The sequence below is a fragment of the Rhamphochromis sp. 'chilingali' genome (assembly GCF_963969265.1).
Source record: "Rhamphochromis sp. 'chilingali' genome assembly, chromosome: 22".
NCBI lineage: Eukaryota > Metazoa > Chordata > Actinopteri > Cichliformes > Cichlidae > Rhamphochromis > Rhamphochromis sp. 'chilingali'.
This window is the reverse complement of record NC_137950.1, coordinates 14,516,258-14,532,272: the sequence shown is the minus strand read 5'-3', so window position 1 is coordinate 14,532,272 and position 16,015 is coordinate 14,516,258. Positions and strand designations below refer to the sequence as shown.

The 16,015-nt window shown below is 39.3% G+C and overlaps 1 protein-coding gene across 1 annotated transcript in view; it reads left to right on the top strand.

The window, feature by feature from the left end:
• Positions 1-16,015, top strand: part of LOC308391143 (receptor-type tyrosine-protein phosphatase H-like) — a gene marked incomplete at its 5' end in the record, with an annotated part of 44,044 nt that overhangs the window by 6,002 nt on the left and 22,027 nt on the right. Inside the window, 9 exons of the mRNA XM_080873611.1 lie at positions 1,468-1,725; positions 1,892-1,985; positions 2,063-2,116; positions 4,156-4,237; positions 4,387-4,477; positions 4,589-4,665; positions 4,844-4,978; positions 5,135-5,257; positions 5,455-5,615. Coding sequence (XP_080729737.1) covers positions 1,468-1,725; positions 1,892-1,985; positions 2,063-2,116; positions 4,156-4,237; positions 4,387-4,477; positions 4,589-4,665; positions 4,844-4,978; positions 5,135-5,257; positions 5,455-5,615 — 1,075 coding nt within the window. The remainder of the gene's footprint in view (positions 1-1,467; positions 1,726-1,891; positions 1,986-2,062; positions 2,117-4,155; positions 4,238-4,386; positions 4,478-4,588; positions 4,666-4,843; positions 4,979-5,134; positions 5,258-5,454; positions 5,616-16,015) is intronic.

The window sequence follows — 16,015 nt, the reverse complement described above, 5'->3', positions numbered from 1 at the left end:
GAGATCAGGGGCAGTACCTGTGGACTGGCAGACCGGGGTGGTGGTCCCCATCTTTAAGAAGGGGGACCGGAGGGTGTGTTCCAACTACAGGGGGATCACACTTCTCAGCCTCCCTGGGAAAGTCTATGCCAGGGTGCTGGAAAGGAGAGTTCTTCCGCTAGTCGAACCTCGGATACAGGAGGAACAATGCGGTTTTCGTCCTGGTCGCGGAACACTGGACCAGCTCTTTATCCTCTCGAGGGTACTTGAGGGCGCATGGGAGTTTGCCCAACCAGTCTACATGTGTTTTGTGGACTTGGAGAAGGCATTCGACCGTGTCCCTCGGGGTGCCCTGTGGGAGGTGCTGCGGGAGTATGGGGTGTCTGGCCCATTGCTACGGGCCATTCGATCCCTGTACAACCGTTGCAGGAGCTTGGTTCGCATTGCCGGCAATAAGTCGGACTCGTTCCCGGTGGGTGATGGGCTCCGCCAGGGCTGCCCTTTGTCTCCGGTTCTGTTCATAATTTTTATGGACAGGATTTCTAGGCGCAGCCAAGTGGCGGAGGGCTTTCGCTTTGGTGGCCTCAGAATCTCATCTCTGATTTTTGCGGATGATGTGGTTCTGTTGGCTTCATCAGGTGAGGGCCTCCAGCTCGCACTGGAATGGTTCGCAGCCGAGTGTGAAGCAGCGGGAATGAGGATCAGCACCTCCAAATCTGAGGCCATGGTTCTCAGCCGGAAAAGGGTGGAGTGCCCTCTCCGGGTCGGGGATGAGTCCCTGCCCCAAGTGGAGGAGTTCAAGTATCTCAGGGTCTTGTTCGCGAGTGATGGGAGAAGGGAGCCGGGGATTGACAGACGGATTGGGGCTGCAGCTGCTGTAATGCGGACGCTGCACCGGTCCGTCGTGGTGAAGAGGGAGCTGAGTGTAAAAGCGAAGCTCTCAATTTACCGGTCGATCTACGTCCCTACCCTCACCTATGGCCACGAGCTGTGGGTAGTGACCGAAAGAACGAGATCGCGGATACAAGCGGCGGAAATGAGCTTCCTCCGAAGGGTGGCTGGCCTCTCCCTTAGAGATAGGGTGAGAAGTTTGGCCATCCGGGAGGGGCTCAGAGTAGAGCCGCTGCTGCTCCACATCGAAAGGAGTCAGCTGAGGTGGTTCGGGCATCTGACAAGGATGCCCCCTGGGCGCCTCTTGGGTGAGGTGTTCCAGGCATGTCCCACCGGGAGGAGGCCCCGGGGAAGACCCAGGACACGCTGGAGAGATTATATCTCTCGGCTGGCCTGGGAACGCCTTGGTATTCCCCCGGATAAGCTGGAGGAGGTGGCTGGGGAGAGGGAGGTCTGGGCCTCTTTGCTTAGGCTGCTGCCCCCGCGACCCGGCCTCGGATAAGCGGTTGAAGATGGATGGATGGATGGATGGATGCTATAAGTCATAGATTTTCTGCTTTAGTTATGACTGTAAAACCTTTTTCTTGTTTTACTCAGTTCCTCCTAATCTAAATGCTCACTGTGAGTACTGGGCAGCTGGATACTCTGTTCTTATTAAATGGACAGACCCAGAGGGCGAGTGGACTAATGCGGAGGTGAATGTGGCTGGAAAGACTCACACAGTAGCTAGTCCTGAAACTGAGATCATAATCGATGGATTCCAACCTGCCAAAAAATATAAGGTGTCTGTAACTTCACTGTCTGGGGTGAGGAGTTCTGAACCGCATGTGTTTTACTGCCAAACTGATCCAAGGGGTGAGTAAAAGTAACTACATTACCATGTTACTGCTTGTAATCATAACAGTATACAGTATTTTCAACTTTGACTTGATTACAAATCGTTTCATTTCACTCAAGTGTAAAATAAAGCTCTAAACTTTTTAACTTTGTTGCATTTTAACTATGCTTTTGCTCCCTTTAGGAGTTATTGCAGGGTCTGTATTTGGTGTGCTTCTTTTTGGTCTCCTGGTCGCTCTGGTTGTCTTAATTTTCCTCAAAAGACCAGATATTATTAGGTGGGTCTCACTTCACTGACAAGAATAAAGTAAATTAAATCAAGACATTTATCATATTTAATGTTTTGATCCTGCAGCAGAAAGAAGTCTTCATTCATGGGTGGATCCAAAGTACCAAACACACAGAGCAAGTAAGTGTTTTTTTACAATGACAATTACCCACAATGAAGAAAAAACATTAATTCAGGCAAAAAATTAATTAATACGTTTGAGAGGGAATCATTAATGTCAATCACTATTAGGGATGGGTACTGATAAGATTTTCACGATTCCATTTTCGATTCTGTTTAACGATTCAATTCTTTATCGATTCTTTTTTTTTTTTTTTAAAAGGAGAACACTAAGGTTGATTAGCTTAGAACTTTGTTTTATATCTTCTCTTTGAACAAGATAGATGTTAGGGAGTTTTTATTGTTTTATTCGATTATGCTTCAAATGTTATGTTACACATATTTCACCAGACACAGTTTTCTGTAGAAACAGGAAGCTGACCCTGTGACACTGACATTTACCGCAAGAGACTAGTACAGAAATACATATCCGCAGAAGTTGACTTGAATTATATTATTCTTAGAAATTGACTTGCAACACACATACTTTGTGACACACACACACAGCTTACACACAGACAGCATCAGGACCTGCGTAACAGGAAATGTGATTATATTTGCATATTGACGATGTAACCTATAAAAATAAACGAATGCTGCAGTACGGGGTGACTCTCTGTCTGAGTTTCACCCGTGCCACACGTTATCAATCTCAAGTGTCTCAGTGTTGTTTACTCACCTGACTGTTTGTTAACTGTAAATCTCTGACAATAGAAATTTAGGAGTAACATGGCCTTACAAACCCAGCAGTGTGATCTTAAGAGATCCACAGCTCTTCAAAGGGGTGTCACAGGGTCCCCGGGGAAAAAAATTGTAAATGTAAAATAATAAAATAAATATTCTTCTGTAGCAATAACAAAGTATAACATAAATTATTCTGTAGCAATTACACAAGAGATATCCAGTAATGGTAAATGGCCTGTATTTATATAGCGCTTTACTAGTCCCTAAGGACCCCAAAGCACTTTACATATCCAGTCATCCACCCATTCACACACACATTCACACACTGGTGATGGCAAGCTACATTGTAGCCACAGCCACCCTGGGGCGCACTGACAGAGGCGAGGCTGCCGGACACTGGCGCCACCGGGCCCTCTGACCACCACCAGGCAACGGGTGAAGCGTCTTGCCCAAGAACACAACGACCAAGACTGTCCAAGCCGGGGCTCGAACCGGCAACCTTCCGATTACAAGGCAAACTCCCAACTCTCGAGCCACGATCGCCCCAGTAATGTCCCTGCCTACAATTAAACACATTCACTTACCGAAAATCGGGGGCATCTGTGGCAAACGAGTGCAAGCCTTACCACAAACTTAGTCACTGCTCGGTGACATTCGTCTATCCTGGCCTGAAAGGAGACGCTACCAGTAGACTGCAGCAACAACTGCCAGCATCTGAGCCAGACTCTGTCTGTCTCTCTCATCATGTTCACCTAAATGCACAGTAATGGCAGGTTTTGTAATAAGGCAGATCGCGCTAACATAATATGCACTGTTAGTTGATTATTTACCTGCCGCATTAACGGGAGAGGACGTGCAAACGTTACCGGTGCTGCTGATTTGAGATTCACGAGTCCGGAGCGGAATTAAAAACACGACATTATCACGTGTTTTGTGAGCAAATGCTTTTGCATGTTCGTAGTGTTTCCTTAAATGAAATATCTACTTTGCAAGTATTGCAAGTTGCCCTGTTGTCTTCCGTTCTCGTAAAGTATAATCAAACTTTTTAGCCGTGTTTCCTGCCAGGTAAGCGACGCTCCGCAACGTGGTGACGTCATTCGGGGCGACTGGAATCGATAAGGTTTGCAAAAATGGCAAACAATTCCAAGGAATTGAAACAGTGGGAACCGGTTCTCAACAAGAACCGGTTTTCGATACCCATCCCTAATCACTATCATATAATTTTTATTATTTCATTAGATTAGATAAAACTTTATTAATCCCTCGGGTGGGTTCCTCCGGTAAATTCGGTGAAACATTAGGTCAAAACAAAGGTAAGATTAATTCTACTTTTTTTATGTTTTATTTATTTATGTATTTTTTTTATTTATTTTTAGATCTATTCCCTCTGCAAAGTTTCCGGACCACTTCCATCCGCTGAGTTTGGACGAGAACAGAGGCTTCAGCGAGGAATATGAGGTGCATAAAAAGATCAAGATTTCTTTTCCTCTTCTGCTTCTGTGTGTTCCTGTTTTTGTGTCTTTACTGTTTTATTTCTTACCATTTTATTCGTTTTACGATGGCCAGTATCTCAGTTTCATGCTTTGTTATCTGCTACGTTCATGCAGTGCCTCGCTCCTGTTGGAACAGACCAGACACGAAAGACTGCTATTCTACCTGAAAACAAAGCGAAGAATCGTTTCAATAACGTCTTGCCATGTGAGTCTCTCCTCTGACTGTTGAACCGTGCTGTTGTGAGCTCAGTCTAGCAGTCTATGTCACGTCTACTGGAGGTGCACTGGAGTTAAATCACCTGTTTTCTCATATTAGATGACTGGTGTCGTGTGAAGCTAACTACATCAGATCCTGATGGAATTTCAGACTATATCAATGCCAATTACATGCCGGTAAGTGTTACATTAAGATAAAGTTCAGTGAAGATCTCTTTATAACTACACCATACAGAAAGCATATAAACAAGCACCTTTGTGCGATTTCATGAGCTTTCTTTTTTCATTTCTATAACGAGCAGAAGATATACAAGCTAAATTAGTCTACATATTAACTTTGTCCCCTGCTTTTCAGGGCTACAGCAGTAACAGAGAGTACATTGCCACTCAGGGCCCTCTGCCCTCTACTGTTAATGATTTCTGGAGAATGATTTGGGAACAAAGAGTTAAGAGGATCGTTATGGTAACCAACTGCATTGAAGGAGGGCGGGTAAGTCTTCAGGAAAATCTTAAAATGTTTTATTGATGGTCTTTTAAGGAAGTTGTTGTCAGGAGGAAACATGTTACTTCACAAAGAACAGATCAAGATCTATGATTAAAATACATTTTGTACGTGTATTTTGTTGCTTTTTGTTCATTTTTCTAGACCAGGTGTGAACAATACTGGCCTGCAGACAGCAAGTCATGCCTTTATGGAGAGCTGTTGGTCACCATGAGATCTGAGCAACAGGAGACCAACTGGACGCTGAGAGAATTCAACCTGAAAGATGTATAAAAACTTACTTATATCTTCTGAGTGTGTGTGTAGATGGTACTAAGTAAGGCTAGAAAACATGAATAGAAAACACTGAAGGCTTTAACTGTTAATGTTGCTTTTAGAAGAATAATGGTTGATTGATACCTAAAATATTATGCTGTATATCAAGACATAGGCCTAAAGTAACTGTATATGAATGTTCCTCACAGAGAAAAACCTCAGAAGAACAGACAGTTAAACATTTCCACTTTACTGCCTGGCCTGATCATGGAGTCCCAGAGTGCACAGAGATCCTGATCCAGTTCAGAGGACTGGTGAGACAGCACATAGAGAGAGAAGGGGGCAAAGCACCAACTGTGGTTCACTCCAGGTATGAAATAAGTGTTTCCTTTTACATGGGTGCAGGGTTGCTTTTATACAATATCCACCCAGCTAAAGTCACACACTCTAATACTGGACCACCTTTACTTTAGGCAAGGCAAGGCAAGTTTATTTGTATAGCACAATTCAACAACAAGGTGATTCAAAGTGCTTTACAGAGACATTAGAAACAAAAACAAATAAAAAGCATGATTTAAAATTGATTAAAACAAGCAAACAAACAAACTAATTAACAAACAAACAAAACAGTATATAAAATCAAAACAGATAAAATCAGAACAGTAGATAAAATCAGTAGTTAAATGTAAGTTTTGAAATTTAAGCTTAAAAGTGTGGATTTGGTGCTTTATTCAAATGCAGCTGAGAATAGGTGAGTCTTCAACCTGGATTTAAATAAACTGAGTGTTTCAGCTGATCTGAGGCTTTCTGGGAGTTTGTTCCAGATATAAGGAGCATAAAAGCTGAATGCAGCTTCTCCGTGTCTGGTTCTGACTCTGGAAACTGATAAAAGACCGGATCCAGATGTATTTTGGTCCTAAACCATTCAGAGCTTTATAGACCAGCATCAGAACTTTAAAGTCTATCCTCTGACGGACAGGCAGCCAGTGTAAAGACCTCAGAGCTGGACTGATGTGGTCCACTTTTTTGGTCTTAGTGAGGATTCGAGCAGCAGAGTTCTGAATGAGCTGTAGTTGTCTGACTGATTTTTTAGGTAGACCTGTAAAGATGCTGTTACAGTAATCAAGCCTACTAAAGATGAACGCATGGACTAGTTTTTCCAGGTCCTGTTGAGACATCAGATCTTTTATCCTTGAAATATTCTTGAGGTGATAGTAAGCTGACTTTGTTATTGTCTTAATGTGTTTTTCTAAGTTTAGGTCTGCATCCATCACTACACCCAAATTTCTCGCCTGGTTTGTGGTTTTTAGGTGTATAGATTGAAGTTCTCTGGTGACCTGTAATCGTTTTTCTTTGGCGCCAAAGACTATTACCTCAGTTTTGTTTTTGTTTAGCTGGAGAAAATTGTGGCACAACCAGTCATTAATTTCCTCGATGCATTTACCAAGAGCCTGTACAGGGCCTTGGTCTCCTGGTGACATTGTGATATATATTTGTGTGTCATCTGCATAGCTGTGGTAGTTTATTTTGTTGTTCTTTATAATCTGTGCCAGTGGGAGCCTGTAAATGTTAAACAGAAGGGGTCCCAAGATGGAACCTTGGGGAACTCCACATGTGATACTTGTCTGCTCAGATGTGAAGTTACCTATTGATACAAAGTATTTCCTGTTTTCTAAGTATGTTTTGAACCAGTTTAGTACAGTTCCTGAAAGACCTGCCCAGTTCTCCAGTCGTTTGAGTAATAAGTTGTGGTCAACTGTATCAAATGCTGCACTGAGATCCAGTAAAACTAAGACTGACATTTTTCCACTGTCTGTATTCAGACATATGTCATTAAACATTTAGATGATCTTGTCAACAAACTTAGGTAAACTCACATCACTTACAACCCAAATTCCAACAATAAATATCAGCTCATTTTAAATTTGATGGCAGCAACACAAGTCAATAAAGTTGGGACATCGCCCCTCTTCTTTTAAGAGCCTATAAACATCTAAGAGAACTGAGTAGCTAAACTATAAAAGTGAATGGTCCTTGTTGAGTCTGCGCTTCAGCAGGCCCGCTAGTTCAGACTTATCACCCATGAAGAATGCAAGGCAGAACAGCTCAACCGGTTTTCACATGCTATAGCAAACGACTCCAAAGAACCAGCACCCACAGTTTCACAAACACCCATTGTAAAACCACCCTGTGGTGCGTCATAAAACTAAGGCACTGTGTGTGTGTGCATGTGTGTGTGTGTGCATATACAAGCCTGTGTATATATGTGTGTGTGTGTGTGTGTGTGTGTGTGTGTGTGTGTGTGTGTGTGTGTGTGTGTGTGTGTGTGTGTGTGTGTTTATGTGACGTCCTGCTGATCACAAAGGGTCATCTCCCCTCACCCCTTTATCTGGCTTAGCTTCTTCCAACGGTTTACCATATACAGGTGAGGACATAAATGGCAGGAAGTAAAACATACTCACTAAATAAGGACAGAGAATTTTCACATAGGATGTCTCTACAGTTAAACACTACAGCTAATTACCTCCCTCACCATTCAACAGGCTGGGGATGGTAACAGAAACAGAAGAATGTCTTTGATCATACAATTTAAGGCAAGGCGTACAAATTTAAGTAACACAATGACAACATTTAACAATTTCAACCTAACAGTCCTAAGTTCCAAGAGATCCTCCAAATGGCCTATTAAAAGTAATAAAAGTAAAGTAAAAGAAGGTAAAAGGGCCACTTGCAGGACCTCTGGGATATTTATCTGAAAGTGTTGCTCTAAAACATATTTATAGTTTTCAACATTGATGGTGCCTATCCTATTGAATTATCACTAATGACCCCACAGACACACACACACACACACACACACACACACACACACACACGGCTGCTGTTTTTTGAACTGAGTGGTGAAAGCAAGTCAAATAGTTTTGTATTTTGTTTTGTTTTTTATGATTTGGTTTCACCAAACTGAGCTCAAATTAAATTTAACTGAGCTCAAATCACAATCATTCAAGAATATTTTGCAACCATATTTACTCTCAAAAGATGATGGCTCATTACTTTCTCTCCAGATTTTAATATTAATTTTTAGATTTTATTATATTATAATTTTTTTTTTAATGCTTTAGAAATGTCTTAACCCATTTTAGGAGTTTCAGCAATTATATTTCTTTGCTTGATGGAGGCCAGTAATTTGACCTTTCTGAAATGGACTAACATATTTTTCATTACTACAGGATATGTCTTCCTAAATAACCGCTTAATAAATAAGATGCTACTTCAGGGTTAGGGTTAAATAAGCTATTGGTTGCCAAAATTATTAAACATTATTACTGATTACTGCAGTAAGTATGAATGGGAAAGCTATAGACTATTTGCTTGGTTAAATCCAGGTGTTTTGGGCTTTTTGTTTTGTCAGGCACGCTTTCTTTAGTCTCATTCACATTAGATTAAGAAGAAGTGACATAAAAGCTGGAGACCATAAATTTGGTCAGCATAAAGAATTTACTAATATTAAATCATAATTTATTAAAGGTCATTTTTTGTGTAAGTGCTGAGTTTAAAGATCTTCAGTTAGGAGCAACTAGTTCATCCTAATATTTACTTCTTTCCTTCTGTGGCCTTCAATCCTGTAAGATTATGAAAACTCACTGAAACAAATTGGGATCATTCTCATAAATATAAATACCACCAACGACACAATTGTGCTCCAGTGACTTTGTAGAATACAACATGCTGTGTTACAGTTATAGTCAGACCTCTTCTGGGATCTGCAGAGGAGGCATTCAATTAACCACAACATTATAAACTAGAAAAATTTGCATTTCCTGCGAAAATGCAGTGTGGATGCTTAAAGCTGAAGCTGTATGCAAAAAGTAGCTGAAAAAGCTGAAAAGTTGCAGAAATTGTAAAAACTTTGCAGAAGCAAAAGAAGTTTGCTAAAATGGAATAACTTAGCAGAACTGCAATATCTTAGAGGAAACATAATACTTGGCAGAGATACAATAGCATAGCAGAATTTAGCAGAAATATTGTAACTTACCAGAAACATGATAACTTCTCAAAAATACAAGAATTTAGGAGAAATAGTATAAGATAACAGAAAGAATATATTTAGCCAAAAATACTTAAACATTACAGAAACACTATGATTTAGAAAAATAGTACAACAGAGCAGAAATATTGTGATTTACCAGAGACACTGTGATGAACTATGAATATTGTAATTTTAAATTGAGACTATGTTTTAGCACAAATATTATAATTTGGCAGAAATACTATAATTTAGCAGAAATACTATATTAAGCACAAATCCTATAAAAAGCAGAAATGGTATGATTTAGCAGAAATACTGTATTTAGCACAAGTACCGAAAAGTACCAGAAATACTATGATTTAGCAGAATAGTAATAACTTATTGAAACACAAATGCACAGAGGGACACACAAACACAGGCTCTAATCCAGTCAACCAGTTTAACTATGTTCAATTTAAATCCTACAATGACATGCTGTCAAATAAGGGCAGGGTCCTCTCTCTCCCACTAAACACACACACACACACACACACACACACACACACACACACACACACACACACACACACACACACACACACACACACAGGGAGAGAGGACTAAGTTTCTAGGTCAGCCTGGGAGCTGCTGAATTTGAATCCACCAATCAGAGAGGCTGTTTACGTTTTCCCGCCAAAACAGGTGCATCTTTTTACACACGCAGCACAGAGACATAGACCTGCTTCTTTCAGTTTATTTCACATAGTGAGGATTCCCCTCAAACAAATGACCATAATTTCCTAACCATAGGAGCTAGAGCGGTCATTCTTACACCGTTTTGTTCAGAAGAGATGGGGGAATCTTCAAGTGTTGACAATTTATCATTAAAATATGAATTTTTAGAGATATATGACATGGATGACTTGTTTACTTAGAAGCCACGAATTCCCCAATATGCAAATTTGAATACGTGGAGCCCACATACATGATTGGCTGGCTGGGAAGCTGTGCAGGCCCTGATTTGTGGATTTGAATTCCTCAGCCCTCAGATATGATTGGCTGGCTTAGAAGCCATGAAGGCCCCAATATGCAAATTTGAATGCCTCAGGACACATATATGATTGGCTGGGAAGCCGTGCAGGCCCTGATTTGAAAATTTGAATTTCTCAGTCCTCACAGAGGATTGGCTGCCTGGGGACCTGGTAGAAATATATAGAAATACTATGATTAAGCATAAATACTACATTTAGTAGAAATACTATGTTTTAGCACAAATACTATAAAAAGCAGAAATACTATAATTTAGCAGAAATACTATATTAAGCACAAATCCTATAAAAAGCAGAAATAGGATGATTAAGCATAAACACTACATTTAGTAGAAATACTATGTTTGAGCAAAAATCCTATAAAAAGCAGAAATACTATATTAGGCACAAATCCCATAAAAAGCAGAAATAGTATGATTAAGCATAAATACTACATTTAGTAGAAATACTATGTTTTAGCACAAATAGTATAAAAAGCAGAAATATTGTAATTTAGCAGAAATACTATATTAGGCACAAATCTTATAAAATTGCAGAAATAGTATTATTTAGCACAATAGTAATAAGTTAAACAGAAAAATTGGAAAAGCAAAATGGACAGCTGAAAAAATGCTGAACATGCTGAGGGTCCCTCAAATATACTTGTTAAATGAAAAAATCAGCAAAAAAATGCACAGGGAGAGAGAAGTAAGTTTCTAGGTCAGCCTGGGAGCTGCTGAATTTGAATCCACCAATCAGAGAGCCTGTGTACTTTTTCCCGCCAAAACATGTGCCTCTTTTTACACACGCAGCACAGAGAGGCACAGGATTATTGCAGCCTATTTCTCATAGTGAGGACTCCCCTCAAACAAATGACCATAATTTCCAAACCGTAGGGGCTAGAGCGGTCATTCTTACACCGTTTTGTTCAGAAGAGATGGGGGAATCTTCCAGTGTTTACAATTTATCATTAAAATATGAATTATTAAAGATATTTGACTTGTAATGCACCATAACTGAGTAGAGCGAAGCAAAAACTGCCTTGACTTGCCCTCAAACAACGCTTTCTAACTCGAAATCTATTTGGAGTATCGATATCATTCTTTCACCGTAAGAGACAGCAGGCTTTGGTGAACAATCATGGAAATTTTCAGGTCTCTGTGGAAATCCAACAAAAAGTTATGACGAGAGAAAAAAGTGGTTCATTTCCACAGTTTGAAATCTGAAGAAATCTGAGCGAAGGACGAATTTCCTACCCTCAAACAAGTCCAACTCATTTCAGAACGGTAATAGGTGAGAAAGAAATTCTTGAATTGTGAGTGTCGGGGGTGTCTGAAGATATTCGGGGACAAGCCTCATGTCTTAACTTTGCTTCGTTAAGGAGATATGACAATTCGAATATGCCTCTCATTACAGAAATCCAGCGGTGATTTTGAACAAGCTCTCCATTCACTTTATATGGAGAGTTTTCTGACCTTGTGTTAGTCTGAGGAGATTTGCAAAAATTCTATAAATCCCACAACAATGATGGTGACATTTTCTGAAAGCCAGCAAAAATACCTACGTTTTGATGTATAATTTGTGGAAGTTGAGTGAAAATTGAGCAAGTAGCAGGAAGTTGTTCGGACATGAAGTGAAAATTGCAAAACCTTCAGTGGCACACTGGAAGCCAAGAGCATAGCAACCATAACAACACATGTATTTTGTGAAAAATCACAATTTTGCAACTCAAAACTTTAAGAGGCATAAAAGTAAAACAGTAAAAGATTTGAAAAAGCTGAATCATACCTGAATAGCCCAATAATTTGTGAACATTTTAAAGTTTGAATGGTTGTTCTAGGTGAAAATATGAGGAAGTAGTTAAGTTTCAAAAACAAGCAAATTTTAGCAGAATTGCTGAAGTTTCCCATTCATTTCAATGGGACAAATTAAAGGAAAAAAGTGGAATATTTTAAAAAGTATAATAGTTAAAAATAGCAAAAATCATAGCAGGAAAGAGCAAAAATAGCTGAATAGTTTAAAATTTGAACGGTGAAAATCGGCTGAAAATTGTGGAAGTAGTTTAACGGCGAAAAGTGTACGGAAACACCCGGAATAATAATAATAACTAGAAAAATTTGCATTTCCTGCGAAAATGCAGTGTGGATGCTTAAAGCTGAAGCTGTATGCAAAAAGTAGCTGAAAAAGCTGAAAAGTTGCAGAAATTGTAAAAACTTTGCAGAAGCAAAAGAAGTTTGCTAAAATGGAATAACTTAGCAGAACTGCAATATCTTAGAGGAAACATAATACTTGGCAGAAATACAATAGCATAGCAGAATTTAGCAGAAATATTGTAACTTACCAGAAACATGATAACTTCTCAAAAATACAAGAATTTAGGAGAAATAGTATAAGATAACAGAAAGAATATATTTAGCCAAAAATACTTAAACATTACAGAAACACTATGATTTAGAAAAATAGTACAACAGAGCAGAAATATTGTGATTTACCAGAGACACTGTGATGAACTATGAATATTGTAATTTTAAATTGAGACTATGTTTTAGCACAAATATTATAATTTGGCAGAAATACTATAATTTAGCAGAAATACTATATTAAGCACAAACCCTATAAAAAGCAGAAATACTGTACTATGATTTGGTAGAAAAAACTATAATTAATCAGAAATACTATATTTGGCAGAAATACGGTATTTGGCACAAATCTTATAAAATAGCAGAAATAGTATGATTTAGCACAATAGTAATAACTTAAACAGAAAAATTGGAAAAGCAAAAATGGACAGCTGAAAAAAATGATGAACATGCTGAAGGTCCCTCAACTATACTTGTTAAATGAAAAAAATCAGCAAAAAAATCTATAACAGCCACACAATCACAAATATGTACACATAAGAAAACACACATGCACAGAGAGACACACACACAAGATCCAATTCAGTCAACCAGTCTAAATATATTGAATTTGAATCTTAGAATGAGATCATCCCATTAAAAGCCTTTCTCTCTCTCTCTCTCTCTCTCTGTCACACACACACACACACACACACACACACACACACACACACACACACACACACACACACACACAGGGAGAGAAAAGTGAGTTTCTAGGTCAGCCTGGGAGCTGCTGAATTTGAATCCACCAATCAGAGAGCCTGTGCACTCTTTCCCTCCAAAACAGGTGCATCCTTTTTACACACGCAGCACAGAGAGACACAGGATCATTGCAGTCTATTTCTCATAATGACGACTCCCCTCAAACAAATGACCATAATTTCCTAACCGTAGGAGCTAGAACGGTCATTCTTACACCGTTTTGTTCAGAAGAGATGGGGGAATCTTCAAGTGTTGACAATTTATCATTAAAATATGAATTTTTAGAGATATATGACACGGATGACTTGTTGACTTAGAAGCCACGAATTCCCCAATATGCAAATTTGAATACCTGGAGCCCACATACATGATTGGCTGGCTGGGAAGCTGTGCAGGCCCTGATTTGTGGATTTGAATTCCTCAGCCCTCAGATATGATTGGCAGGCTTAGAAGCCATGAAGTCCCCAATATGCAAATTTGAATGCCTCAGGACACATATATGATTGGCTGGGAAACCGTGCAGGACCTGATTTGAAAATTTGAATGTCTAAGTCCTCACAGAGGATTGGCTGCCTGGGGACCAGGCAGAAATATATAGAAATACTAAGATTAAGCATAAATACTACATTTAGTAGAAATACTATGTTTTAGCACAAATCCTATAAAAAGCAGAAATACTATAATTTAGCAGAAATACTATATTAAGCACAAATCTTATGAAATAGCAGAAACAGTATGATTTAGCACAATAGTAATAAGTTAAACAGAAAAATTGGAAAAGCAAAATGGACAGCTGAAAAAATGCTGAACATGCTGAGGGTCCGTCAAATATACTTGTTAAATGAAAAAATCAGCAAAAAAATGCACAGGGAGAGAGAAGTAAGTTTCTAGGTCAGCCTGGGAGCTGCTGAATTTGAATCCACCAATCAGAGAGCCTGTGTACTTTTTCCCGCCAAAACAGGTGCATCTTTTTACACACGCAGCAGAGAGAGGCACAGGATTATTGCAGCCTATTTCTCATAGTGAGGACTCCCCTCAAACAAATGACCATAATTTCCTAACCGTAGGGGCTAGAGCGGTCATTCTTACACCGTTTTGTTCAGAAGAGATGGGGGAATCTTCCAGTGTTAACAATTTATCATTAAAATGTGAATTATTAGAGATATACGACATGGATGACTTGTTGACTTAGAAGCCACGAATTCCCCCAATATGCAAATTTGAATGCCTGAGGCCACATATATGATTGGCTGCCTGGGAAGCCGTGCAGGCCCTGATTTGTGGATTTGAATTCCTCAGCCCTCAGATATGATTGGCTGGCTTAGAAGCCATGAAGGCCCCAATATGCAAATTTGAATGCCTCAGGACACATATATGATTGGCTGGGAAACCGTGCAGGCCCTGATTTGAAAATTTGAATGTCTAAGTCCTCACAGAGGATTGGCTGCCTGGGGACCTGGCAGAAATATATAGAAATACTATGATTAAGCATAAATACTACATTTAGTAGAAATACTATGTTTTAGCACAAATACTATAAAAAGCAGAAATACTATAATTTAGCAGAAATACTATATTAAGCACAAATCCTATAAAAAGCAGAAATACTATATTAAGCACAAATTCTATAAAAAGCAGAAATACTATATTAAGCACAAATTCTATAAAAAGCAGAAATACTATATTAAGCACAAATCCTATTAAAAGCAGAAATACTATATTAAGCACAAATCTTATAAAATAGCAGAAACAGTATGATTTAGCACAATAGTAATAAGTTAAACAGAAAAATTGGAAAAGCAAAATGGACAGCTGAAAAAATGCTGAACATGCTGAGGGTCCCTCAAATATACTTGTTAAATGAAAAAATCAGCAAAAAAATGCACAGGGAGAGAGAAGTAAGTTTCTAGGTCAGCCTGGGAGATGCTGAATTTGAATCCACCAATCAGAGAGCCTGTGTACTTTTTCCCGCCAAAACATGTGCCTCTTTTTACACACGCAGCACAGAGAGGCACAGGATTATTGCAGCCTATTTCTCATAGTGAGGACTCCCCTCAAACAAATGACCATAATTTCCAAACCGTAGGGGCTAGAGCGGTCATTCTTACACCGTTTTGTTCAGAAGAGATGGGGGAATCTTCCAGTGTTTACAATTTATCATTAAAATATGAATTATTAAAGATATTTGACTTCTAATGCACCATAACTGAGTAGAGCGAAGCAAAAACTGCCTTGACTTGCCCTCAAACAACGCTTTGTGACTTGAAATCTATTTGGAGTATCGATATCATTCTTTCACCGTAAGAGACAGCAGGCTTTGGTGAACAATCATGGAAATTTTCAGGTCTCTGTGGAAATCCAACAAAAAGTTATGACGAGAGAAAAAAGTGGTTCATTTCCACAGTTTGAAATCTGAAGAAATCTGAGCGAAGGACGAATTTCCTACCCTCAAACAAGTCCAACTCATTTCAGAACGGTAATAGGTGAGAAAGAAATTCTTGAATTGTGAGCGTCAGGGGTGTCTGAAGATATTCGGGGACAAGCCTCATGTCTTAAAGTCGCTTCGTTAAGGAGATATGACGATTCGAATATGCCTCTCATTACAGAAATCCAGCGATGATTTTGAACA